Genomic DNA, 27,543 nt, shown 5'->3' with positions numbered 1-27,543 from the left:
GAGCTGCTCCATCATCACAATCATGGTCATCATCATCACCATCACTATTATTTACAATTGTGAAATAAACCCCACTTCTCTGACGGCAGAGAATATCCTCTCCCTAAGATGTACTTGGCAATGGCATCAGTGGTGGGACGAACACAGCAGTCAACGGATCCACGAGAAATGGTATCAACTGCTTTCAGCTATACTGCCAATAGTAAACTTCTGTTTGCCGTCTCTCGCAACTGAAAGCCCTCTGTATACATTTTTGAATTTGACAGTTACAGCAATTCTGTGAGAGTAGGTAAAATGATGGCAGCATAGATTTGAAGAAGCTAAAGCTGAAAAATGCCTGAAGACCTTGCTCAAAATCATGACCAAAACTGAAGGAGCTTCAAGAGAATGAGAAGACAAGCCATTGACTGGGAGAAAAGGTTTGCAAAAGGCTAAGGGCTGCGATCCAAAATACCAAGAACTCTAAATCTCAATAATAAGAAAACAAACATCCCCGCCAAAATGGGCAAAAGACCTTAATAGACACCTCACCATAGAAAACATACAAATTGCAAGTAAGTAAGCACATGAAAAGATGCTCCACATCATATGTCATCAGGGAATGCAAATGAAAACAACACTGAGATAACACGCTCACTTACTACAAATGACAAAATCCAAAACACTAACAACACCAGATGTTGGCAAGAGTGTAGAGCAACAGAAACTTTCAATTATTGCTGGTGAGCATGCAAAATAGAACACAGCCACTTTAGAAGAGAGTTTGAAAATCTCTTATAAAACTAAATTATATTCCTGTCATACGATCCAGAAATTATGCTTCTTGGTTTTTACCCAAAAGAACTGAAAAATTATATCCACACAAAAACTTTGAATATAGATGTTTATAGCAACTTTATTCATAATTGTCTGAACCTGGAAGTGACCAAGATATTCTTCAGTAGGTGATGGGTGAACTGCGGTCCATCCACACAATGGACTATTCGGCACTAAAAAGAAATGAGCTATCAAACCATGAGAAGACTTGGAGGAACCTTAAGTGCGTATCACTGAGTGAAAGAAGCCAATCTGAAAATGCTATTGTACCGTATGATTCCGACTATATGTCATCCTGGAAAAGACAAAACTACGGGGACAGTGAAAAGATCAGTGGTTGCAGGGGTGGGGGCAGGGGAGAGAGCGATGGGTAAACTGAGCACAAAGGATGTTTAGGGCAAGTGAAACTACTTTGTATGATACCAGAATGGTGGATACCTGTCATTTTACATTTGTGAAAATGTTTAGAATGTGCAATACCAAGAGTGAAGCCGTCAGCTGGGACTTTGGGTGGTGGTGATGTGTCAGTGGAGGGTCACCGACTGTGACAAGCGCACCGCTCTAGTGGGGCATGTTGAGAGTTGGGGAGGCCGTGTGTGTACAGGTGCAGGGGATCTGTGAGAACTCTGTGCGTTTTGCTGAACTTTTGCTGTAATCTAAAACTAGTTTAAAAACAGTCTATTTAAAAGAAGATAAATGCATATTAAGAGCTAATATTAAGCCCTGGCTGGCGTAGCTCAGTGGATTGAGCACGGGCTGGGAACCAAAGTGTCCCAGGTTCGATTCCCAGCCAGGGTACATGCCTGGGTTGCAGGCCATAAACCCCAGCAACTGCACATCGATGTTTCTCTCTCTCTATCTCTATTTCCCTCCCTTCCCTCTCTAAAAATAAATAAATAAAATATATTTTTAAAAAAGAGCTAATATTAAATATAAGTTGTGATACCATAAAAGTCCTAGCAGAAAACAAGTAGTAAAATTTCAGATGCCCCACATAACAATATTTTTGCCAATATATATCCTAGGGGAAGGAAAATAAAGGAAAAATATGCAAATGGAACTACACTGAATTAAAAAGCTTCTGCATGGCTGAAGAAACCATCATCAAAATGAAAAGGAAACTGCCTATATTGGAGAACGTATTTGCCAATGGTACATCGGACAAAGGGTTAGTCATGAAAGGCAAGGGCCTACTTCCATGATTATTCTCTCCAGCAAAGCTATCATTTAGAATGGAAGGGCAGATACAGTGCTTCCCAGATAAGGTCAAGTTAAAGGAGTTCATCATCACCCAGACCTTATTATATGAAATGTTAAAGGGTCTTATCTAAGAAAAAGAAGGTGATCAAAAATATGAATGGTAAAATGACAACCAACTCACAACTATCAACAACTGAACCTAAGAGAACAACAACAACAACAATAACAACAAAAACTCAGCAAGCAACTAGAACATGAACAGAATCACAGAAATGGAGATCACATGGAGGGTTATCAGCAGGGAGCAGAGGGGGAAATGAGGGGAAAGGTGTAGGGAAAAGAAGCGTAAATGGTAGGTACAAAACAGATAGAAAAGGTTAAGAATAGTATGGGAAATGGAGAAGCCAAAATCTTATATGTATGACCCATGGGCATAAACTAAGGTAAGGGAATGCTTGTGGGAGGTGGGGTACAGGGTGGGGGGGAATGAAGGAGAGAAAAATGGGACAATTGTAATAGCATAATCAATAAAATATACTTAAAAAATCTCCAAAATATAGAAACAACTCATATGACTCAACACCAGGATGACAAACAACCCAATTAAAAAATGGGCAAAGGCCCTGAATAGGCACTCTCCTGCCTCCCTCCTTCTCTCTCAAATCCATACATTATTTTTTTAAATTTTAAAAATACATTGTTTAAGAAAAACTCTGACTTTTTAAAAGCCATGTAAAACTGCTTTCAAACCACTATTTCCATGCGAAAAGTCCAGTGATATAATCAGACTTAAAACAGAATTTGGTATTTCTAACAGCTCCGTTTGTTCTTCATTTGTTCAACTAAGAATATTTTTGAGGTATTAAAAAGAAAAGAAATAAGGGATGTTTCTGTGCTGCATGCTTGGTCACACCTACAGCATCATCTCTCTCTCTGTGAGCTACTCTTCTGCCACTCAATGCCTTAAGCAGAGACGACCATGCGCACCTGAGTGTGAGGTCAGCGAATCGCTCATAACCGTTGCCTAACGGACTTTCACCAGAGAAGGTTCCAGCTCTCTTACCTTTGGGCTCTTGGGACTCATCATCACTATCCGAGCTGTCATTACTCACAATATGCTTTGCTGTAATATTTTCTGTGGAAAGAAAACAAAACAATTGGAGGATCTCAGGTGTCAAGACTCACAGTTAAATTTACTACATGGATGGAGCCTCAGCAAAACCATGAAATGAGCCTGGCTGGTGTAGCTCAGTGGACTGAGCTCGGGCCTGTGAACCAGAGGGTCATGGTTCAATTCCCAGTCAGGGCACATGCCTGGGTTGCAGGCCGGGCCCCCAGCAGGAGGAGCGGGAGAGGCAACCACACATTGATATTTCTCTCCCTCTCTCCTTCCCTTCCCCTCTAGAAAGAAATAAATAAAATCTTTTAAATAAAAAAAAAACATGGAGTGAGATCTACTAGGTTACTGGTATAAATTTAAATCAGTTACTGGAAAAAGTTTAGACCTATTTAGTTCAGTTTTTTTTTTCATTGGAAAACAAAACTTCCCAGGACATGCAAATTTAGTTTGAAATTTATTCATTCATGATTTAGAGGGAAGAAGTTTTGTTTATCTTAATTCTGAAAGGAAGAATAACTTGATTATAGAAAGCTTCTCATTATACAAAAAATATATTTCCTTGATTAAATATGCTGAAGTGGTGTTTATGAAGGAAACGCAGGGTAAAACCAAAAGCCACAGGGGGCTACAGAGCAGTTTCATCAAAATAAATGAAAGCATCACTTATTTTCATTTTCAATGACACTGAAAATTGTTGAAATGTGCCTTTTGTGTTGAGAATTTATGCTTCCTCGGAACACATTAAGAGAGCATTTATAAAAACTAAGATAGAAACCACAAATCCTTGAAACAACAATGGCAGTAAAATCTAAAACAAACACTAGTTGTCTTTTTCCAAGTAAAAATACCTAATTTATGAACATAGACCATTCCTTATAATCATCATTTATAGAAAAATCAAACTTTCTTTGGATGTTTACATAAAACTACTTTCTGAATCATAATGTGTTTTTCTTTCAATTAGTCAATATTTTTTTTTACTTTAAGAAACTGACTTCGAATTTATAATTTCCTTTAATAGAATCATTTTGGGGCTTTAAACTCAGAGAAATATAGGTATATCCTTAGGTGTTTCCATGTCACTCTGTATGTTTACTATGCCTACAGAAATGTCATGTATGTAAATGATCTAGACCATGGAATGGACGGGCTAATAAAGGCTTCAAGCAGCAAATTGACTTTTTAATGTTTAGACTTCTTTAATCTTACTGGTATAATTGCACGTATGAAGTTCAGTAAAGAAAACCATTCGCTGGCTAATATTATCCATCTCACTGCATGACTATTAAAGAAAGTAGTTTTGTTGTGGGGGGGCATGTTAAGAAATGGTCCACTTCAGGTATTATGTGCATCAGGTGTCTTTCTAGTCCAACATGCACTTTGGCGGGATAAAGTTTTCCTTCTTGAAGCATTTTTTGGGGGTCATATTTGATACTTTCACTTAACAGGGTGGTTTGCCAAAATACTACCTTCTTCATATGGAAGTTTTTATGATATAAATACCTAAATGTTCTGAATTTATCTACTTCATTTTAATTTATCTGCTTGTCGTCCAATGACTTCACAGTCTTCCTTCAGAAGGGAGAGAGAGAAAAAAAACCACCTCTGAGCACCCCTTGAAGAGGTAGACTTTGGCTGGCTGGCAGATGAAAGAGTCACCAGAAGTCTTCTCCTCAGCCACCCCGCTGGGCTCATTTCTGGAAACCCGTCTCTAATCTGAGGTGACAGGCATCCTGCTGCCCAGCGTTCAAGGTCATGATATTCTCCTTAAGTCTGACACACAGCAAAAGCAAATAAACTGCCGAACCACTGGCCTCCAGGGGTGCGCCTCACCCCAAAGAATAGTCTCAAGACTATTCAGTATAAACATTCTCCTCTGTCTTGGCCTCCAGCCACTGCCTCCCTCACCTTCAGACGTGTTATTTCAGTCTTACTCTCTTCCTGCCTTCGGAGGAAAAACTAACAAACCCTAGGTTTATTTGAATTATTCCACGGAGAAGGTGTACAGAGAGGCAGGCCCCATAACCTGTGGTACTTTTATTCTGTTCTCTTTCCTTGTCCTGAAATCTTCATGTAATTTAGAGAAGAGTGAGTTATGGACACAAAACTCGAGTTGATAATATCTGGAATATAATGCACATTTATAAATGAAGCGAGAGCATTTCAGCAGTACACACTTCATCTTGTTGCTGACCTCGGAGAATGTGGCTCTGTAGTTAAGAAGGAGTACATACATTATGCCTAGAAAATTTGTAGGTTGATCCAACCAAATTTTCAATAACTTGAGAACAATTATAATTTTTATGAGGATTTAATTTTCTCCATATATGCATGTGAGAGAAATATATCAATGTAAGCATGGTTTTACAATACCTAATTCTTCCTCCATTGTGGAACCTTTATTCTGTGAGCTGGAAACCCCCAAGACCCTGTTGAACAATATAGAGAAGGCACTGCCCCAGACACCTAAAATAAAGCAAAAACAGAGAATAATTTAGAACGCAGCAAACTTGGACATAGTCAGGCCAACGAGTGGTAGATTTTGATCACTTACCCATTAAGAAATGCAAGGGGTTTTCTTCATATTTCTTCACAACTTTTCCCATAAAAAATTTGCTCCCAAATAAGTCAGGACTCATGAAAGTACCATATTTAGCCATGCCGATCTCGTATGGACTAAATTCTACCCAATCTGAAAGCATTAAAAAAATTCAGCCCATTAATAGAAAATATTACAGACATGTGCCACTGTTAAAGATCACTTCAGTACCATAATTATCATTTGTTTATGTAAAATACTTTTTTTTGAAATTAACCAAATGTGCCCTGGCCAAGAGGCTCGATTGGAGCATCATCCCCCAGACCAAAAAGTTTGCAGGTTTGATTCCTGGTCCGGGCATATCCCCCCAGGTTGCAGGTTCCGTCCTTGGTTAAGGCACACACCGAAGACAAGAAATTGATGTTTTTCTCTCTCTCTTTCTCTCCCTCCCTTGTCCTTTCCCCTCTCTCTCAAATCAATAAACATATCTTCAGGTGAGCATTCGAAAAAATTAACCAAAGGCCTATTATACAAATGGCATTGTCTAGACAATGGGAGAAGAGTTTATAGATGAGTAAAATGAGAAGACAAAACGACCCCTTCTAATTTGCACAAAGTGAATACCCCTTTGCATTTAAAAACACGGGCGTCTTTTATAAAGCTACCTTAATTCTAAAGAGTGGAAAACTGAAAACCACTGACTCAGATTTAAAGTCCACAAAGGAGATGGAAGAAATTAAATTCTTTCTACTACTGCAAGCAAACTATGAAAATGGAAGGAAGTGTTCCTAACATTTGCTTTTCTTCATCTTTCCTCGATTTTGCTTATTAACTATTATTCTAACTCACAAGATTACAACATCAAGTTTTTTTGCTTAATATCTGAAGAAACACAAGGTAGCAGGGTCCATGGAGGGTACGCTCTATGAGCAGAGGCCCTGGAGCCAGAGCCCTGGGTTCCAACCCCGTTCTCCTGCTTACTGACTGCCACCTTACTGACTGCAATCTGTAAAATGTGAATAAAATCAGTAGATAGTTTGTAGAATTACTGCAAGGACCTAATGAGTTAAGAAATGTGAGGGGCTCAGAAGGAGGCACAGCACATTTTAATCACTCAATGAATGGTAGCCATATTATACTTCATGTATGTCCGTGGCTGTAACATGTCTAATTATCATCTGAATCTTGATGGATCCCAAAGGAGTTCCGGGTTTCTGGACCCTACTCCTGGTACTTGCCACTCTCTCAGTCGTCCCCTGCTTGGGAAATAGTGCTGCTTCTCATACATTCATACCGCTATTCCTGCTTTAGAAGTATCCTTAGCTGTCCTCTTTGCTTTACAGTTCACATGCAAAATACCAAATTCTGTGGGCTCTATCATCAGGTATGGCTAGAAACTGGCTACTTATCCACCTATCACCAAGACCAACACATGACATTTTCTTCCCCGTATCTCCACAACAGCCTCCTAGAACATCTCTCCTCTATTATTCCCTTACTGTCTTTTGGATACCCTGTAGCCAGAGTGAATATTTTAACAATACGAGTCACAGCCCATTACTGCCAGCTGAAGGCTTTCCAATGGCTTCCCGCTGCCCTGCCAATAAAGACGTGGCCGTGATGGTCTGCCTCACACTCCCTGTCTGAACACGTGCCCTACCCAGTCCCCTGTCGTGTCTGGTCTTGCTTGGTCCGCTTTAGCCACAGGGGCCTTGGTGGTCCTTATGGACATCACGCTCACTCTCCCCTCGCTGTCTTCGTGCTTGCTGCTCCCTTCTGCATGCATAAGGCTGCTTCTTGCTAACCTTTAATTTAAGGTCTTTGCGGACCACGATGCATGAAGTCCCACACCATCCACCCAGGTATAAACAATGAATCACCTTCTGCCTTCCCTTATTTTTTCTTTCAATTTTTCCATTTCTGCAATGTTAACATGTCTACATATGCCTTACCCCAAAACTCCGAATCCAAATAACTCCAAAATCCACAAGGTTCCCTCGGTTCCCGGTGATGAAAACCTGACCTGAACTCAATTAGTAAAAAATAGTCTTGAAATGCTGTGAGGCTTCATCTTTACACATCCCTCTCAACCTGAATATTGATACCTCCATTAGAAATCACCCTTGATTTCACCACCCTGGAGAAATCACCCTATTTAATTATAAGACCCCAGTGGGAATATTATGCAGTATATAGTCTTAATATTTTTAAACTTTAAAATCTAAAATATTCTAAATTCTAAAACATCTGTCCCCAAAGTATCAGAAAAGGAGTTGTGGATGTATATTTCTTATTGACTCAGAGATAGATCAGAACGTTCCGCTTTTGTGGAGGTAATGAAATCACAGTTATGATGGGAACATATTTATAATTCATTTTGAACCGAGGCCGATGGCACATACACCCTCGATCAGGTAGTGTTCATAGTGATTTACATGGAGTTAGTGAGACATGACCGGAGGTGAATCAGAGGCTGTCAGGAAAACTTCTATATCACTACAAGTAATCTATCTCTGAATTTCACAGCTCTGCCTTGGGTACTGACACATAATAATTTCCTGGTTCCTACTTCTCTAGTGATCTGTTCTTTGTTAATGCTGTGGCTTGTGTCCATGATAATTACAGACGTTCTCAAAGAGTAAGATTTGCTATCTACTCCCTACTAAAGACTTTGCTGTGATGGTATTCGACGATCATTCCTTTGCTGTTAGCTCGTCCATTTCAAACTTGGAACTTTCTGCTACACCTCCATCTACCCATTTCCGACTTCCTGTTGCACTTGGATACGCAGTCATCACATCCCACTATCGTTGCCTGGAAAGGAATGTATCACTTCTCCTCCCATCGAGCGTGCCTGTGTCTGTAAACCACGACATCACAGCCCAGAAAAAAAAATTTTTAACAGCACGTCAAATCATCAGCACACCTCACCAGCCACCTGTAGGCTTTTCACATTTATCGTCTCCACTTTTTCCTTATCAGTGTCTCCTTAGTTCCCAGGACCTTATTACAAAAACAGTGACATCAATTGCTTCCAGTTTCTTTCCTTGCCAGTCGACCCATTGAATCATAAAAATACTTTTTATCAAAAACACTACTGAAAGAATTGCATTGCCCTGCCCAAAAGCACTATTTTCCATTACCATCATAACTGGATGAAAACCTCAGTCTGGTATTAAGATTTTTTTTATTGCTTAGCACTAAATTTATAATGGTCTTCCCAAATATACCACCTACACCTCACCAGTTCACACTGAGGTTAGTGGTTTTTGTTTTTTTTTTGTTTTCTCCCCAAAGTGAACCTTGGACTTCCCTTCTGAGTATTCGCTCATACTGTTTTACTCAAAGATGCTTTTTCACCTCATTAATTTTTCAAATTGTATTTTTGTGTTGTTAGTGGAATCCTAACTTTTTTGAGGAAGAGTACTACAGTTTGACTACGTTAGTGTCTGTCAAAGAACTTGACCTGATGCTGAATTCATAAGTTGTGCTCAATAAATGCAGTTTACTGACCAGTGGCTATTGGAAAGTGAAAGTTTTACATCCTGTCAGCAATGTAGTGAAGTGGAGGAGTCAAAATATTTAATAGTTCAAACAGCTAGTATTTATTTGTTTAAAATCTTCAAACGAGGAAAGCAGTCAAAACTCTTCTAAGAGGGAAGAAAAGCATGCTCTGATATTGCTGAAGCCGACAACACTCCAGTAAGCTAACACGGTTCTTCGACTTTCAGAAATATAATTCAGGTGGTTCAACTTTGTCTCATTGAATATCTACTTTTAATCTAAGAAAATTTCAAAAGCATACATTACGGACATGTCTCCACCCTTTTTTTCTCAACAACTGAAGCTACTTAAATGCTCATAACTTGCACTTTTGAATGTCTTATCTGGGTACAAGATCCACATAACTAATGTTTGATGGCTTTGTCCAACCCTGTTGGAAGAAACAGCTTGAACCCCTTATCGCAGAAGCTGAACAATGAAGGTTAACGGTGCACCTCTTATCGCAGAACAGCATCGCAGCCAGTCAGATGGCCGAAGCCAGACATTTCCAGGCCCTAAGACCGACTGAACACAAAACAGTCCTTTCTCACTCTGGATGAATCCCAAATATTCATTTAATGAAATACAATTGATTCTCTAATTATTTTAGTCAGACTTTCCGTTGAGAATGGCTGCTAAAAGTTCAGAATAAAAAGAGACTGTGAAATCATAACGATAGTAATTAAACTGTTATATTTTTATGTGTTTAAATCCTATTCAGTCGCACGCGTATCTCATGGCATTGTCATAATGGTTCTGTAAGATAAAGCTTTTTTTTGTAAATGGTGAGGAAAATAAGAATCAGAGAAGGAAAATGATCCGCCCAAGGTATTTCAGCTTAGAGGACAAAAGATAGTCTTCCAAACTAGTAACTAGTTTGACCACATGAAAGACGGCTTATTTGCCTATGCACGGATTGAACTAGCGTGTTAGTTGTATCTATTAGCCAATCTCCAGACATTACAAGACCTCAGAAGACAACAGCTACGGGAAAGCAAAAAACAAAAATAATTTACTCATGGCACTTACTCTTTTATATGATAAATCTTAACCCTCCCTGTGCACTGCATCGCAGTCAAGGTGTGGTTTGTTATTGCTGCGGAGCACAGCCTGGTTACCCGAGACTCCTAGTGCATGCCTTATCCCCACTTAATCATTAAATTTCTTTTATATACAAATCCTATTCATCTTTAGGAAGTATGACTTTTGTCATACAGATTTCATAGAACACTCTCACTTGTTAAGAGGTACTGAACCTTAATGAAGTACTTTAAATACTTTATCTCATTTATTTAGCAAAACACGATGAGGAGAGTCTTCTCTTTATTTAACGGAAGAGGAAACAGGCTAAAAGATATTATATAACTTAGTCAAGGGAATAGTGCATAGTAACATTCTGTTCCTTCTTGCGCTTTCACTTCTTTAATAATTTTTGTGAAATTCCCAAACAGATTATAAGGTTTTATAGAACAGGGGCAATGTTCTGTGGTGGGGGAGGGGAGTTCCAGCTGGCCCTGGCATACCCTGTTCTGCTCGGCCAGTAGTCAGAGAAGCCAGTATTTTTACAAAAGGAACAGAGGATTGTTTGAGGCCAAGTCTCAGTTCTGCTGTTCACTTTCTATGTGGCAATATCCGAATCATTTAATCTTTCTGATGTCTTATTTTTTCTTTTATGAAGCAAAGCTAAAAATCTCTGCCTCATTGGGTTGTAGTAAAAGTTGAAAAAGATAATAAATAGAAGTGCTTTCTGAACCATAAGCATGATAAATATTTTTCTAAGATTTTATTTATTTATTTTTAAAGAAGGAATGGAGGGAGAAAGAGAGAGAGAGAAACATCAATATGCAGTTCCTGGGGGTCATGGCCTGCAACCTAGTCATGCACCCTGACTGGGAATTGAACCTGCGACACTTTGGTTCGCAGCCCACGCTCAATCCACTGAGCTACGCCAGCCAGGGTGCATGATAAACATTTTACTCAAAATACTTGATAAACATTTATTGAATAAATAATTGCCAGTATACCACTTTTTATCAACTATTCGAAATTCTTGCCTGAGAGTAAGTGGTCAGTTGAGGACAAAAAGTGAGAATCAATAAAACTGCAAAAGGATTCTGGATATAAATGGCTAATTACATGCCATGCACACTGATTGTTTTAAAGCTCGTTGTGTGATTGATGTCCCTGAGACAATGGACCCTACTGGCCACAGTCGGAAGTGCTGCCACTCCGCAGAGCAGGGCAGGCAGAGGTTCCCAGAACTACGCCACAACATTTTAAAAAATTTTAGAGCACAGAACGAGAAGCAAAGCTATAGAAGAAACAAGTATTGATATCTTAGACTTAACAAAAAAGGGGCATTTTGTTCATCAGCTGCCACAAATATAGACTAGTACTTTTCAGGTGCTGAATTAAAAAAAATTGGAAGAGTGCATTGCATAATGAACATGTATCATGTTACCTAATTTAATTAAAATACCAGCAGCAAGAAAGAGACTATGCATTGCCTAAAATCACCAGGCATATTATCTTGTTGAGAAATGAGTAATTAAAATTGAGTTATTGATTATATTCATCAGTTTTTATAACTTATTGTTTAGTTCGCTAATATCAATGAAGGTATATTAGTAACTAGTCTCCTGAAATATTCTCTTCAATCAGAGAATCACGCAGCTCTATATTTTCTTATATTTTCAAATGGTTTTGTTACAGAAATATATTAAAATAAGTAACTGACATGGCTTCCACGAAAGAAAACCATTAGAAGTCACAGTTCAAAGTTAGCAGGAAGCGTTCTGAAAGAAGAAGTTACATACCTGCAAACATGAGTTCTGAAACATCGGGCTTGACGTGTAGACAGGTGAAAAGAGGTAAAGGGCATTTTGCCATATTGACTTTTTCCTTCAAACTACTCAAGGTTATGTTCATTCTCTGTCCATAGAAGAAAGGAAGAAAGGGTTTTTATTGTTATTTATTTATTAATTTAATTTTTAGATTTTTATTTATTTTCAGACAGAGAGGAAGGAAGGGAGGGAGAGAGGGAGAGAAACATCAGTGGTGGTTGCCTCTTGAGTGCCCCCTAATGAGAATCTGGCCCGCAACCCAGCCACGTGCCCTGAATGGGAATTGAACCGGCAACCGTTTGGTTCATAGGCTGGCACTCCATCCACTGAGCCAGATACAAACAGATACAGGCAGAAAATGATTTAAAAAAGCACTTCAATCAAGATACTTAAAATTTTTATAATAAAAGTAAATCTTATTACTTCTAGAAATCTCTGGGTCTTGAATAAACAACAAAAGGTAAGCTCCATGAAGTAATTGCCTTCATTCTAAAAACAACCAAATCTCGGGGGACTATGTCTACGTGTGAAGTGGAGAATGACTCGGCAGCTAAGGAGCCCCGAAAGACTGTAGCCCCAGATTTCCTGGCACAGACTCTTTGCCTCCCCACTTTGTTTTTCCATGAAATGTCATACTGTAGTCGTGTGTCGCATGGCTTCGCTCCATGTGATTCACTGTGTTTTCTGACTTTCTCCAGGGAACCTCCATGTTCCCTCTCCCACTGAAATACTATTTTTGTTCTCCTCCTTATCTAAAGAGATTGCCATTTGGGGGAGTGGGAAGTGAAGAGTTCAAAAGTGTATTTTTTCAAAGAAAAAGAACGCAAAATACTTCCTTACATCAGAAATGATCCACAGAATAAATTAGTAAGCACTAGTTTAAAACGTAGAAGAGTTACAGATGGCAGGAAATACGTGCTCTCAGTATACAATGTTGATAGGATAAGTTGAATCGAGTCACGTTTACAAAATATATCGTATTTTGTTTTATTTAAGACGTTATGATAGACATGGTCTATTGCATGAAAAGGGTTGTAGAATGAGACATGGCTTACATCGCGAATTAGTGTTTCTCCTATTAACATCCCAAAGATATCAGTAAAGGTCACAGGTTGTCCCGACCGTTTCTTCTTCCATAGAGACTCAACGTATCTTTTAACTTTCTGTGGCGTGAGAAGGAGAAGTGGGTTGTGGCTAACATGTTTCATGAGCTCTTTGTTAATCTCTTCTGGCCCTTTTTCTGGAAAATCAGGGTGAGAATATAAAGTTGACATATACCTGTAAAGAAAAGAGAAGATAATTCATGAAGATGAAAGGCATTACATAATCTCCAAAGAAAGCAGGCACTCTCTGCCATAAGAAAAATAAAGGATGGTAGAGTTGGTTCACTTAATTAGCTGGTTGATGGTATTAACCCATTTAAGGAAAGAATGCATCGATCAGAAAGGAGCTAGTCTTCAATGGAAGCCAAATAAAGAAGAGGTTTCGGAGGTAACATTGGACTTAGCGTGCACGCACCAGAAGAGATGGTGCCCTACTGGGCCTACGTCCACTGTCTAGTCTCCAGGAATGGACATGCCTACCAGAGACCAAGGGCACAACTCCTTTGAGTCATGTAAATAAATAGACTTATCTGAATATAATACTAGTCAAGCAATCTGATGATGTGACTTTCGATGATGACTATCTATAGGCAGAAAATGTGCTGTATGATGATTGTGAATGTCTAATGTTAACAAATGCAGTTTTTAATTGTCCATTGGCCAAATAGGCAGAATCCCGAGACTTGCCAACTGTAGGTCTCAGAATTCCTGAGTATACAAATCTGATAGTGAAACTCTGGAAGAAATAGGTCTTTAAGACAAATGCTTTCTTGTAAAGATTCTTGACCATCAGCCATTTGGACACATCTAGGGATACCAGAAATTACCCTGTGCCTTGATACTTGATATTTAGACAGTAAACATTCAGTTATCGCCATCTTCCCTGTGGACCAATATCCCTAGAACTGTAGCTGTCTTACTGAATATTAATTATTAGTTTGCCTATCTGTCTCTTTTAATAAGTTGTGATCTCTGATGGGGTAATTTGGGGTTTTTTTTTCGTTGTTTGTTTTTAGTTTCAATGACTGGCAAATGCCTGGAATATGGCAAGCGCAATTTTTTGACTGCTGAACTGAGAGAATAAAAGAAAGAAAAAGAAAGAAAGAAAGAAAGAAAGAAAGAAAGAAAGAAAGAAAGAAAGAAAGAAAGAAAGAAAGAAAGAAAGAAAGAAAAGAAAGAAAGAAAGAAAGAAAGAAAGAAAGAAAAAGAAAGAAAGAAAGAAAGACTCCACCACTTCATATTGTAACAGGATGCAGCCAAGAGGGGGGGCCCCAAATAGGGATTTGAAATGGGGTCCAGAACTCAAGGTGTTCAGGAAATATTAGGCTGTCCTCACCACCACCCCCAGGTGTGGGTTGGGGGAAGGGACACATGGAGCAGGGCCATCAAGAGCTGTTTTGTATAGCAACAGCCTTGCAGCTAACCTCTGGTGTGGTCATTTAACACATCTACAACCTTTACCTGGTTGCATAAATATGTTAAATAGCTGTGGCCATGCTCTGAGCCAGGGGGATGGGATTGACTTCCACCCAAGATGTAACTGGGAGGCAGGTCCCCCGAGTTACAGCGCCTGTGTGGGAGCTTGAGGAAGATTGGCTCCATGACATGCGGCTACGCCTGCCCAGACCCACAATGACAGCCTACTAAAGCTGGAAGGATGTGGGAGTGCTGGCAGGTGTGACTGATTGTGGGAGGAGTTGGAAATGGGGCTGCAGAGGAGGATTGGTGCAGGGATTTAAACCCAGACACGGCAGCCACTGAGGGGAGAACCACATGGTTTTTGGCAGAATGGAGACTCCCGCAGCCCTATGAGAGAGAATCACCATGGGGCTTTAGCAGAGAACTGCCACTTGGCTTTGGCAGAGGGGTGACCCCCCTCCCAGCAGCCATTGCGCATGGAGAGAACCACACAGTTTTGGCAGAGTGGGGACTCCAGTGGCCCTGGAAGAGAGAACCACAAGGCTTTGGCAGAGTGGGGACCCCCGCAGCTCTAGAAGGGGGAACCACCACCCGGCTTTAGCAGAGATCCTGGCAACACAGCTGAAGGTGCCAGGAACCGAGGGAGGCCTACCAGCCCAGACGGATTACTGGGAAGAACAGGGGCTGCCTGAGCCACGGACTTCTATTTCTTTTCCTGAGATACGGTACCCCAGACTGGGCAAAGGGGGAAGGAAGGAAGGACTGCGTGTGTTTGTGAGTGTTTTAAGGGACTTTGGGATTTTGATGAAGACATCAGGTCACTACTTTAAGTTTGTACAGCATTAAATAAACATTTCTTTTCCTTTTCACAAATCTCTGGCATTGAGAGACGTCTCTACTCTGGTGGTGGACATAATGAACCTGGGGGGTTCCTTTTGGGTAATAGTATATCGTCCCAGGCCCCCCCTTGTTCTGTAACAATATGACCAAAGAGAAAAGAGCACATATTTTAATCTCCTGTTTCCTTGGCACTCAAATAAAGCCATAAGAAAAGCAATCTGATGGTTTGCTTTTCCATCAGAAAAGCAAATTTCCATAATGATTTGTCTTCCCTTCAGGGTTGTTCTAGGCCTGTGTTGGTTAATTGCCCTTAAGCTATTGTCTTGAAGGCTTGGCAATAGCTTTTAATTTTTCTATTTTAAAAATGAGGAAGGAGAGGACTGCTGAATTTAAGTAACATGTTCACAATTCTCCAATTAATAACAGAAGAACTGGACTTTAAAATTTGTCCTCTCCCCTGATAGGTGCTATTTTTTAAGTCTTTTAAGTAAGATTTTATTTCACAGAGACTAAACTATTTCCACTCCCCATCAAGTTGGCATTTCTTGTTGGATTCAGAGTTCTTTGGAGACAAATTAAGAATAATTATAAGTTAACATGTAGAGAGTAATAATAGACCTAAAATGGAACACATGCCTAAAAAAACATGTTAAGTTCTTAGAAGGTATTTATCACACAAATTGGATTCATAACATTTCCCACAAATGTGTGGTAAAGAAAAATCAAATGGACTTGCTCTGAACTCAAACCTGGCACAATCACAAAATATCTATTTAAAAAATATTAGATTGCCTGAGAGATACAGAGTCTACCCATTCCTACAGTTATCCTCAGGTCTAACACATGATTCATCCAAAACAACAAAGATCTGATTTTCTGGACTTCTTCATACTTCTAAGTAAAGGCACACATTGGTGTGATGTTATTGGTTTCATTTGGACATAATAAAAAGATGAAAATAAAAAAAAATCCTTTTGAGCCCATAAATGGTCAATTCTGGAACTATTCAGGACACACTTCAATTTCGACACAGTGATTTTTTATGAAGGTAGATAAAAAGGAAATGATATAATCATTCTACTATTGGGAGTTGTCATTTCTAACTGTTTAGCAGGGTGATGTAATTACTCAAATCTCATTTACACTACTTAAGACTTCCCTTCTACTGGTACGTTTGGCTAGTCTTTAAGTGAATTACGATATGATTCTATCAATTCCTCTGCCCAAGGATCGCCTCCAGCAAGATCTGAAAGTTCTCTTCCTTCCCATGTCAGCCGTTGGATCTAGATTAAGAAAATGCTTCCTCTGGGTTGGGGGCTTACTCAAAAGCTAGGACTCAAAATGTATATTTTTTCTTTTTCCTCCATGCAGAATGGTTGCAGTCCATTTCTGCTCTCTAAAGGCTGAAATAAACTCATTTCCTGAGGGAGTCTCTCTTTTCCCCCCTTTCTATTTCTTCCCCTCTCATGAAGCAACTGGTGTGAGGATGCGAGCCCCAGTGAGAGACAGACGGACTGGAGTATCTCAGCTGCTGGCATTGGTCTGGGGTTCTCTGCTCTTTCAGTTAAGTTCACTAATGTGAGTTGGACAGATTTTTCATGATGTCATTGTGGCGACATCCAAGACTTGGGTTTTGGCTTCAGTGAGAGCTAAACATAGAGTGGGGGACAATTGCCAGTTTTCCTGAGACGGCCTTCTGTGTTTCCTTGGCTGCACCACGGCAGGCAGGTTTCCGCTGTTACTGGCTTCTGGGGATGCACAGTCATCCGAGGTACACGAACATCACCCCAAATCTCTATAGTTAAGCCTTCGTTTTAATCTCTTTAACAATAAATCATTCTCAATCATACCAATCAAGTTTCAAAAACTAAGCATCTTAGACATATCAGGGCCTCTATGAACTGTTAATTAATAAATGAAAGGGTCCTCTACTTATCTCTCCATCTGAAAATATTTTTTAAGATTTTATTTATTTATTTTTAGAGAGGGAAGGGAGGGAGAAAGAGAGAGAGAGAGAAACATCAATGTGCAGTTGCTGGGGGCTGTGGCCTGCAACCCAGGCATGTGCCCTGACTGGGAATTGAACCTGTGATGCTTTGGTTCACAGCCTGCGCTCAATCTACTGAGCTGTGCCAGCCAGGGCTTTCCATCTGAACATATTTGCTTCTAACTTTTCAACATAGTTTTATATGAAGGGACACCTTGTACTCTCCATATGAACGCATTTTAGGTTAAGCGCAAAATTTTAAAAGCTAATCTATGCCGGAGAGAAGAAATTCTCAGTTCAATCCCTATCTCCAAGTCACATAGTCAATGATTTAAAATATCAGTGCCTGCCTCCCTGCCCGAGAACTTGCCAAATCAGAATCTTCAGGGGCAAACCTTTAGAACTTGCGTGCTTTAAAAAGGCAACTAATATTTGAAATGACTCGAGAAGACTTTCGACATGTGTGAAGCAATTATCCTGAAACCATAAAGAAACCCCTAGATGAATTGTTTCCCCCAAATGCAGTTCTGTATGCAGGTCATCATCGAGTCATTAAACACGCAATAAGTGGGGAAGATTCATCAGAGAACAAGACAAGAATAGTCCTCCCCTCAAAGAACATATTTTCTCTAACAGACATTTTGATCTTTTACCTGTCACCTCTTACATGACAACTTCTGTTAAAGTTGTTTCGTTTTTCAATATTCCAGGAATTCTTCTGACTGTCGATCTGGAAGTTCTCATTCTTAAATTCCATGGTGGTCAGCTTAATGAATTGGGCTCCACTGTCTAGACAGGCAGAGCTGTGCCCATCTCTCTTTAGATGCCCTTACCATGCACACACGTCCAGCAGCCTCTTAGGATGCCACGTGCGAACGGCTGCACTGAGGGGGAGAGGGGAGCTGAGTAAGAGAACCCAGGCTTCCTGCCATGATTCTCTTAGCCCACTCATGTCAGCTCTCCGTTTGGCTAATATGTATGTTTAACAAATAACCAGTATCATCCAAAAACAATTTCAGGAACACTTATCATAAAGGTAGTAGCAATTACAATTACAAGGGAAGCTTTTGTCCTACATAAGATTCTCTTTTGTGATCCCAGAAAACTTTTGGGGAGGTCCAGAGCTGCTCCAGACACTTCGTATTACCTCATTGGGGCCGAGTCATGGTCATGTATCAGCACAATATAAACTCGCACACACGGAGTGTAATTTGTTTTTCCAAGTCTTTTTGAATTCCTTCCTCTGAACTTTTTACCTCCTCACTCATACTCTTCAAGAGAATTTTTACCATGAGTCACCTCACCCCGACCACCTTTTCTTCCCACTCAGGAAGTGGATCTTTCCTCCACGGTTAACAGCATGACTGCTTTTTCTCTTCTCCTGTCCTGCCTCCGCCGGAATCTCTTTCCACCCACGATCCATCTATCCCTCTACACTGTTCCCTTCACCTCAGACTTTTACGAAAGTGCTCAAATCTCTTGTATTCTGAAAACAAAACAAAAACCCTTGCCTGGTCCCATATTGCCCTTGAAATAATATATTCGTGTTCCCACCTTTCTTCCTTTCACCTTCTATTTGCTGCTTATTTGAAATTTCATGATCAAATGTAGCCTTTGTTTACTATATCTAGTGGTTCTTGCTAAAACCACTAAAGATCTCCGATCCCAGTTCTAAGCTGAACTTCCCATGGATCTGGACTCTATCAAAATACCCACTATGCTTGAAGCGCTCTTCACGCTTAATCTCTGGAACTCATCTTTAGTTTGATTCTCTTATCTGAGAGTGACTTTACATTGTTCATTAAGGTTATCATTCTTTCTTTCTTTTTTGGGGGGTGGTCCATTAACTTCTGGAATGTTCTAGAGTTTCGTGAATTCAATTATTGGTGTCAATAACTGAAATGGTAGAAGGTGCTGCAAGAACCAAGGGAGGGCATGTAGCTACCATGGGACAGAAGGCAGGCCCCAGAGGAACCTCCCATTAAGGAGAAAAGCTGTGATGGAGAGGGGCCAGCAATCGGACGTGGTGCAATCCACACCCACAGGCACGCTAGGGGACCCAACGGAGGGACAAGTCAGTGTGTGAACGGTCTCAACCCCCACCCTCACTCTCCCTGACTGCCCCCAAACCGAGGGGAACACACTTCAAAACCACCATTCAAGTTGGAAATTAGGTGGTCTCTGTGTGAAAACTGATGTGTAAAGATTTTAGGAGTGAACGGTTTTTAAGGAAATGGAATAAATGAGTAATCTTAGAGAAAGTTAGACATTGAGGGATAGAGCAGAAGTTTTTATGTACACGGACACGTGGCATGTAATATTTAAATGATCGGCCTATAACACTTAAAGTTCTCTTAATGACCTTTCGCAGGACCTGTTTTCAGAACCCTGACAGGAGAGTGTAAGATGCTGCCCCGAATCTACAACCAAAGCAATGCCCGCAGCTCTAATGAAGCCCAAACACACACTATGACACCCCCGGACCAGCACACAAGGCCCGGTCTTTCTTTACTACGTGAATTTTGGAAAGTAAGCATCTTGCCATGTTTTAGCCAGCGAGGGACCACAGGGACCTAACACACAGTGAATACAGAGGATGAAAACCACCCGAAGAGTAAGAATAAAACACTCGAGTAGGCGAATTAATCTGAGGGTCCAAGTGTTTTCATCACATTACTCATTAAACAGGCAGGTGCCTGCTTTTTCCTCCAAGGAAAAGGACAGTGGGCTACACCATTCCTCCCAGTCAGATAAATTATTTGAAGGGTACATACCAAGAATGTGGTGCCCGTGGTCCTGGGTTTTTGTTTTTAGCTAAAGAGTCTGGTCCAAAATGTTTAAGACACTATAGATTCTTTAAATATGAACCTCTATATAGAATAAATAGCATCCAAGGGAAGGTTATGGTTGAGTTGAAAGAATCCCAGAATAGGGAATCAAAAGCCTGAATTTATATTCTGGTTCTGCTAGTAATCTTGGATAAATCCTTTGGCTTCTGAGTCAGATTTTCTTGAAACATGAGAGGAAGCTAATATCCATGTCACAGGCTGAAAAGGCACTGACATTTTAAAATTTTAGACATATGTAATAGACATATTATGAGAGATTAGCCTGCCTATGGCTGAGTGACTAGAAGGCCTTGTGAGTCCAAGTCAGACACTTGTCATAAGGGGACACCTTGGTTTGACACGTCTAAGCAAGGACTCGTAGATATTCAATGTGCTTAACTGTGGTAGGCAAGCCAAAATGTGTGCTGTCGCTCCTTTGAAAATGTTTGTGTTCGGAAAAGGCAAATCCAGAATGTACAAATATCATATATAAATAGGTTTTTACTCTCCAGCCAAGTTTAGCTGAGCCTAAATACATTTAAAGGATTAATTTCCTAATTCAATACAAGTCAGTGATATTTACTGTATTTCTGCATTCAAAAGTTGTTTTCCTTCTGTTGTGTATTAAGGTAACTTGCATTTCAGTTTATTTGCCCTAAAAAAGAATACAAATATCTAGTGAATCATGTAGACCCAGACAGAGTCACGGAAAGAGTACAATTCAGCAAACTATATGAAGATTAAATTAATTATGGGTAAAGTGGGTTATTCCACTTCTGTGCTATTTATATGAAATTATTTCAATTAACATATTTTTAATTTTATGTTTCACTACATTTTAAGTTGCAAAAAGGCTCAAAGGGAATGGATTTGTGACAAGGGTCATCATTAGGTATGAATTCACCTTAAAAAACAAGTTTCAGAAGCAAATTACTGCATCAAGCTGGACTATTTCAATAATCTGCAGTTAGTGTTCATCACTTTTCTAAATACTCTTTTTTTTCCCTCTAATGTTTCAGGTAGATTAAGGCTAAACACTGAGGATGATGAAACTAAGATTTAAAATGTATACCAACCACGTGGAGCCAGAAAGGCCGGCAACGTAGGTAGTACAGTCTAAAATTCCTGATTCATACAGAGCCTTCATCACTCCGGAGAATCCCACCATGGCTCGGAAACCCCCACCTGAGCCCAGGATGGCCACCACAGGCACCTGGAAAGATGAAACACAGAGATCACGTGCAAAGTAAGGTCACGAAATGCATTTCCTTTGAGTTTCAATGTTTACGTTGTATGTTCCATACCTGGTAATAAAGAAATAACTTCACTTATACCTTGACAATGTCTAATTTTTTATAAGACAATAATGTTTCCTACACTAAAATCAAGAATTAACATCTCTTCGAGAGCAGGTATTATTAAAACGACCAACCAGCTCTATTTATTTGATAATAACAACAACAAAAATTCTGTATACGTGCCCCACCCTTTGCAGTTTTTGGCTTGCTTTTGGGTGCACATTTTTAATTCGATCCTCTCAAAAATCCTGTAAGGTTGAGCAAACAAACAGTTGTTCATTTTGCGGATGGATGTTCTGAAAGGACACTATCACTTCGATAAGATCCATTAGCTGGAGGTCTGGAGTTGAGGGAGCATTTTTCCTCCTTGGCTCAGAATTCTTACGCTCCTTTATGCTTGGCTTATTTCAAAATATATGCTATTACTTAAGCTAGAAAACAGAATTTAATTAACTTAACCATACCTACAAAGTTTATTACTCTATTCTTGAATTCACCCAATAAATCTGAGTAAGTGGTCTCTATGTTTCATGGGTGGACCTGGGAAATACACTGTATTTAGGTGAGGTGGATATGTAAAATTATGACAACAATAAAAAACAGGGATAAAGGACATTTGTTAAGCTCTTAATATCTAATAGAAACTATTTTTAGTGTTTTACAGAAATGGTCTTTGATCTTTACAAAATTCCAATGAAGTTTCTCTTTTAGAGATGAGGAAACCAAAGCACTTGAAACCAAGACCTTAAAAACCTGTTCAGGGTCATGCAACCAATTAGCAAAGTCAGGAGTCGAACCCCAGGCTCCGGTATCCAGGCTCAGTGGAGAAAGCTTCACAGACAAAGGGCAAACCTGAACCTAACTTTTAGTGCACACCTATTCAACGGGGAGGACCAGGAAGGAGGCTGTTCTGGCAAATAAGAGTAACATGAGACAACGAAGGGTTTTCACAGTAAAATGGAGAAACACGGGCTGTCTGTGGCATGCCTATAACACAAGAGTGCTTGTTTGAAGAGGAAGAGATTGTCATTTTCTTTGTGGCCTCAACTCACAATTGCTTTAGAGAGGTGGTTGTTTTTCCCTACCCTAAGGCTCCAGTTCTCAATGTGCGTAGCTTTCAGGGGGTCCATACAGTCAAACTACCTTCAGAATAACACTAAAATGTTATTCATCTTTTCTCATTCTCATGCTTTCATGAGTGTGCAATGGAGTTTTTTCAGAGACTACATGATGTGTGTGATATAGCAACAGACTGAATTCAAAAGCAAATGTGAGAATCCAGTGGTCTCCTGTGAAGTTGAACAATGAAGATACTTGTAAAAATGTAAAACTGCTCTTCGCACTTTATTTTTGCTTTGGAGAATACTGTTAATTTCATAAAAATGTTATTTATGGTAAAATGAAATTGACGGATTTAAAATAAATGAACACATATTTTAATAAATTTCCTGTTTTACTTTCTAATAGAGTAAATATTCATAGATATAACCCATATAAACACAATCTCTTAGAAGTCTTTGATATATTTTTTAAGATTTTATTTATTTTTAGAGAGAGGGGAAAAAATAGGGAAAGAGAGGAAGAGAAATCAATGTGCGGTTGCCTCTCACATGCCCCCACTGGGGACCTGGCCTGCAACCCAGGCATGTGCCCTGACTGAGAATGGAACCGGCGACCTTTTGGTTCACAGGCCCATGCTCAATCCACTGAGCTATACCAGCCAGGGAAGAAGTGTTGGACATTTTTTAAGAGTGTAAAGTCTGAGACCAAAAAGTTGAATAGACACTGCCCTAGGACATTAGGGATGTGATGAATGCAGTCCAACAGCAGGAAAAATCTTGAGCCTGCTGAGGACAAGGCAGCGGGGAGACAGGAAGGGACCAGGAACGACGGAGCAGATGGATGGAAATATTTGCTGGACAGTCAGAGGCTGATGCAGAGGTACGGTCACATTGCTGAGGAGAGGGGGTGCATTTTGTTTGACATTGTTTTCCAATAATAATAATTATTGAGACAAAAATTATGGATGGAAGGCAGTGATTAATGGAGCAAAAGATACTAGATTCCAAAGCAGCCCAAAGCTCCGTAAGAGATGAGCAAACAGATGCACGTGGTCAGGAGGCAGAAGCTGAACCAGGACAGGATGCTGTGGCTGGAGCATCACATTCGAGTTCTCTCAACATGTTCACATTGCTATCAGATTTTATTTTCTATTTTAGTGACAAAAGTCTGATTTTAAGAGTAAACATATGGATCGCAGCGTGTGTGTGCGTGTGTGCGTGCGTAGACGAGCTTGGGTACATCGAACAGCTCCATCCTATCTCTATGAGTCCCATTTTTAAGTTTTCTTCTGAGGTGTGAATGGGATGCAATGATCCCTCCACCTTTCTACCAGGAAAGCTAAGCTTATAAACCAATTCATAGAATCAAGGCACCTTGATGAATATGGAGAACCTTTAATGTCTGGTGACCAGGTCCGATGCTAGGAGGAAATGAGGAAGGAGTGTGGTCAGATGGGTACAGTCTCTACTTCTCCTCATAGCAGAGGATGCCGTCATTACCCAGGAGACGGTACCAGACTACAAAACTAGGCTAAAGGAGAAATATCATCATCGACCTCAGAAATGCAGAATACACAACACAAATGTATTGTGTTCCAAGCACTTGGACCCAAACCCCGGGGTGTTCACTTACCAATGTGATAAACACAAGTTTAGAACTAGGAGGACCAAAAAAACTACAGAACTCTTACATATGGCAAAGGAACCTGTGGAGTAGAGCAGTGACAGGGCAGAGCACCCAGAACTGACGCCCTAACCCAGGGCTCTTCCCCAGAACTGAGTGGCCTCAAACAGAAAAACCCTTGCCGTCCAATGAGATGTGAATTGGGGACCTCATGCATGAAAACACATTCCACCAGTTCAGTTCAATGGATCACTTAAACAGCTTTGAACCTGTGTGTATGTAGACGAACAGAATGTTCTCAGAACATGGATTTTAAAATTGTAAGTAAAGTAAAATATAAGCTCCTAAAACCTTGTCTGGAATGTTCATCACAAGAGTGAGTGTAAGGAAGCCAAAGAGGAGGTTAGAACAAGCAGGAGGAATCTGCCTGGAAAGAAGACTTACATTTATAAACAATATCATAATAATAGTAGCAATAATAATACAGCAAACATTTATCTTTGCCATGTGCCAAGTATTGCGCTTAAGGGCAGTCCAGGGCAGGCCTAAGCAGGAAAGGGGATGTGATTTGAGGACCAAAATACCAGTAGCAGGAGTATACTAGAGAGATGGGAAAAAATAAGATTTTGAAGGGCTTTAAAGGGGAAAAAGTCAAGGTTGATATTATAGGAAGAAGAGGATTGTTTATATTAAAAATAATTTAGCCCTGGCTGGCATAGCTCAGTGGATTGAGCGCGGGTTGCAAACCAAAGTGTTGCAGGTTCAATTCCCAGTCAGGGTACATGCCTGGGTTGCAGGCCATGACCCCCAGCAACCGCATATTGATGTTTCTCTCTCTCCCTCTTCCTCCCTCCCTTCCCTCTCTAAAAAATAAATAAATAAAATCTTTAAAAAAAATCTTAAAAAAAAATTGAGGGGCGTTTGAACCCATTAATTTGGTTCCTTATAACACTGCATTATTGAAAATTACCAATAAAATCAGGTCATTTGGAGGAAAAAATTTAGTAACAGATCACGCTGTTCATTTCAACACAGCACAGAGGAAGGTTTAATAAGAGAAGTTGGAAGATTGAACGTAAGGCCTCCTCTATTCCCGAGAAAACAGCTCTCAGATGTTCCTCGCATGGCAGTAGCCCAACACAAACTTATGGATCTTATTTCATGTTGTTAGAAAATTTCTGGAAACAGACAGTGATTCAACAGGAATTTACGTGTTATCTAACCCATTGTTTTCACTATTGCTTTGCAGTAATTCTTAGAGAGGGCTTTCAGGTAAGATTTTTAAGTCAAATACTTCAGGTTGCTGTCAGGTAAGAGAAAATGTTGGATATTTGCACATAAAAATAGAATAATCAAATAATTGAATGATTTCTAAGAATATAATTACCACCTTTATTTATTGCACATGAGTTAGTCTGTTTCTATGCATCATATCATTTAATTTTCACGACAGTATGGAATAAATATTACCTCCACTTAAAAGAAACAGGTAATTACAACACAAAAGAGTTAATTTCTCTATTCTGGCAATGCCATGAAGAGGTCTCCTGTAGATTCAAAGTTGGGTCTGCCAGGCTCCAAAGCTTTGAAATCTCTGGCTCCGCTCTGTCTCCCACAGCTTTCTCTACAACTAACCCCGTGACCTGAGGCACAGAAAATCCTCCTTGCACTCAGCTTATTTATATGTAAAAACAATGGGTGGAATTAACAATGCATTTGAAGCTTTTGGCTACTAGTAACATTCTCAATTCTATAACTCATACAGAAAATGAGGTGTAGAACTAAAAAATTAGTTTTTATTAACTATCAAAAAGAAAGGGAAATTAGACTTCTCTAGAAAATACTGTGTTGTGCCTGGCACTAGCATAGGCTCTTCTTAATTTATTTTTATTGTTATTTTTTTAGAGAGAGAGAGAAACATCAATGTGAGAGAGAAACATTGGTTGGTTGCCTCTTGTACATGCCTGGCCCGGGGACCAAACCCGCACCCCAGGCATGTGCCCTGACCAGGAATCAAACCAGCGAACTTTTTCTTTCTGAGATGATGCCCAACCAACTGAGCCACACAGGTCAGGGTTAAAATGTGCTCTTTTACTCAATTTATTTCATTTAACCCTCACAGCCCTCAAAGGAGATCATATTGTTTCTGTTTTTCAGAGGAAGACGTATTCAGTGCACATACAATACCTGGCCCACATGGATAGCTGAAACAAGTAGCAGAACCAGGATGTGAAGTGATACCGTAACTTATACTCTTTCCTTTTCTCATTGTTCAGAAACTGAGTAATCTTTACTGAGAAAAACCATTTGATATTTAGCTAAATTAGGTTCAGATCCATGTATCACTTCAGATGGTATCAGGACAAATTTATGCAATAAATGACACCTAATTTTGAACATTTTAATAGTCTTGTTCATTCAGAGATAACTTTCAAAACACAACTGGGAAGTTATAAGGTGCAGCTGTGAGTCCTGGCTCTAAATCTAACTCAAAAAATAATGCTGTTGAGAGTTTTTAGGTTATATGTAGACCCAACAGCAACATTATTTATGTATAAATGATATCAATGAATATTTCTCATACTTCTCTCACATGATTATAGGAAATGAATTTTCATTTACCAAAAACCTTCTGGCTCTGATTAAATTATTTTGATGTATGAGCTGATGGATATTATTAATTTCCTCCCTTGCAAAAGAAAATTCTAAAGAGCTCAAAGATTTTTTTTTTACATTTGCATAAATTTTTAAGGTCTGACAATTATATAAAGACTTTTTTCTCCTCATTGGCTCCTGTATTAGGGCTCATATGGTTATGAAGAATGACAAGTTCAAAGCTGCAGTATGGGCCAGTGGGCTCCAGACCCAGGAGCCTACAAAAGGCCATTGTACCGTTCCATCAAGCCAGTTTCCTTAGGATGGCGAAAAAAACATAAGCAGACAGGCGAATTCTATCACAGGGACCCACAGCCATACTTTGTTGGCTTTGAGGTTAGTTCCTTGATCAGAAGCAATGCTGGGTGGAATATCATGGCAACGTACAAGGCATTTTGTAAGTCCACAGATGGTAGTTTTGGCAGAAGCTTTGAGTGCAGGGAAGGCAAATCTGTACCCAAAATAAGTGTCTATTCAGATAAAAACAGAACACTGCCCCTTCCAAGATGCAACTGGCCCAATGTAATCAATGTCACCAGGTAGCTGGCTGATCACCCTGGGGAGTGGAGCCATATGGGCTGTTCGGTGCTGATCTCTGCCACGGGCAGACGGAGCTCTCCACAGCAGCTGTAGCCAGATCAGCCATGGTGAACGGAAGTCTGTGTCC

General features: G+C 39.9%; 1 protein-coding gene across 3 annotated transcripts in view; it reads right to left on the bottom strand.

The window, feature by feature from the left end:
- PLA2G4A (phospholipase A2 group IVA) overlaps positions 1-27,543 on the bottom strand; it is a 151,061-nt gene that overhangs the window by 27,392 nt on the left and 96,126 nt on the right. For all 3 annotated transcript variants that reach the window (XM_045838531.1, XM_045838532.1, XM_045838529.1), the window contains 6 exons: positions 21,315-21,451; positions 13,117-13,339; positions 12,035-12,149; positions 5,691-5,828; positions 5,510-5,602; positions 3,080-3,151 (listed from right to left, as the gene is read on the bottom strand). In XM_045838531.1, the coding sequence (XP_045694487.1) occupies positions 3,080-3,151; positions 5,510-5,602; positions 5,691-5,828; positions 12,035-12,149; positions 13,117-13,339; positions 21,315-21,451 (778 nt within the window). The remainder of the gene's footprint in view (positions 1-3,079; positions 3,152-5,509; positions 5,603-5,690; positions 5,829-12,034; positions 12,150-13,116; positions 13,340-21,314; positions 21,452-27,543) is intronic.

The sequence above is a fragment of the Phyllostomus hastatus genome, unplaced genomic scaffold (genome assembly GCF_019186645.2).
Source record: "Phyllostomus hastatus isolate PE091 unplaced genomic scaffold, TTU_PhHast_1.1 phas_contig_283, whole genome shotgun sequence".
Classification (NCBI taxonomy): Eukaryota; Metazoa; Chordata; class Mammalia; order Chiroptera; family Phyllostomidae; genus Phyllostomus; species Phyllostomus hastatus.
This window is presented reverse-complemented; position numbering and strand designations above follow the sequence as displayed.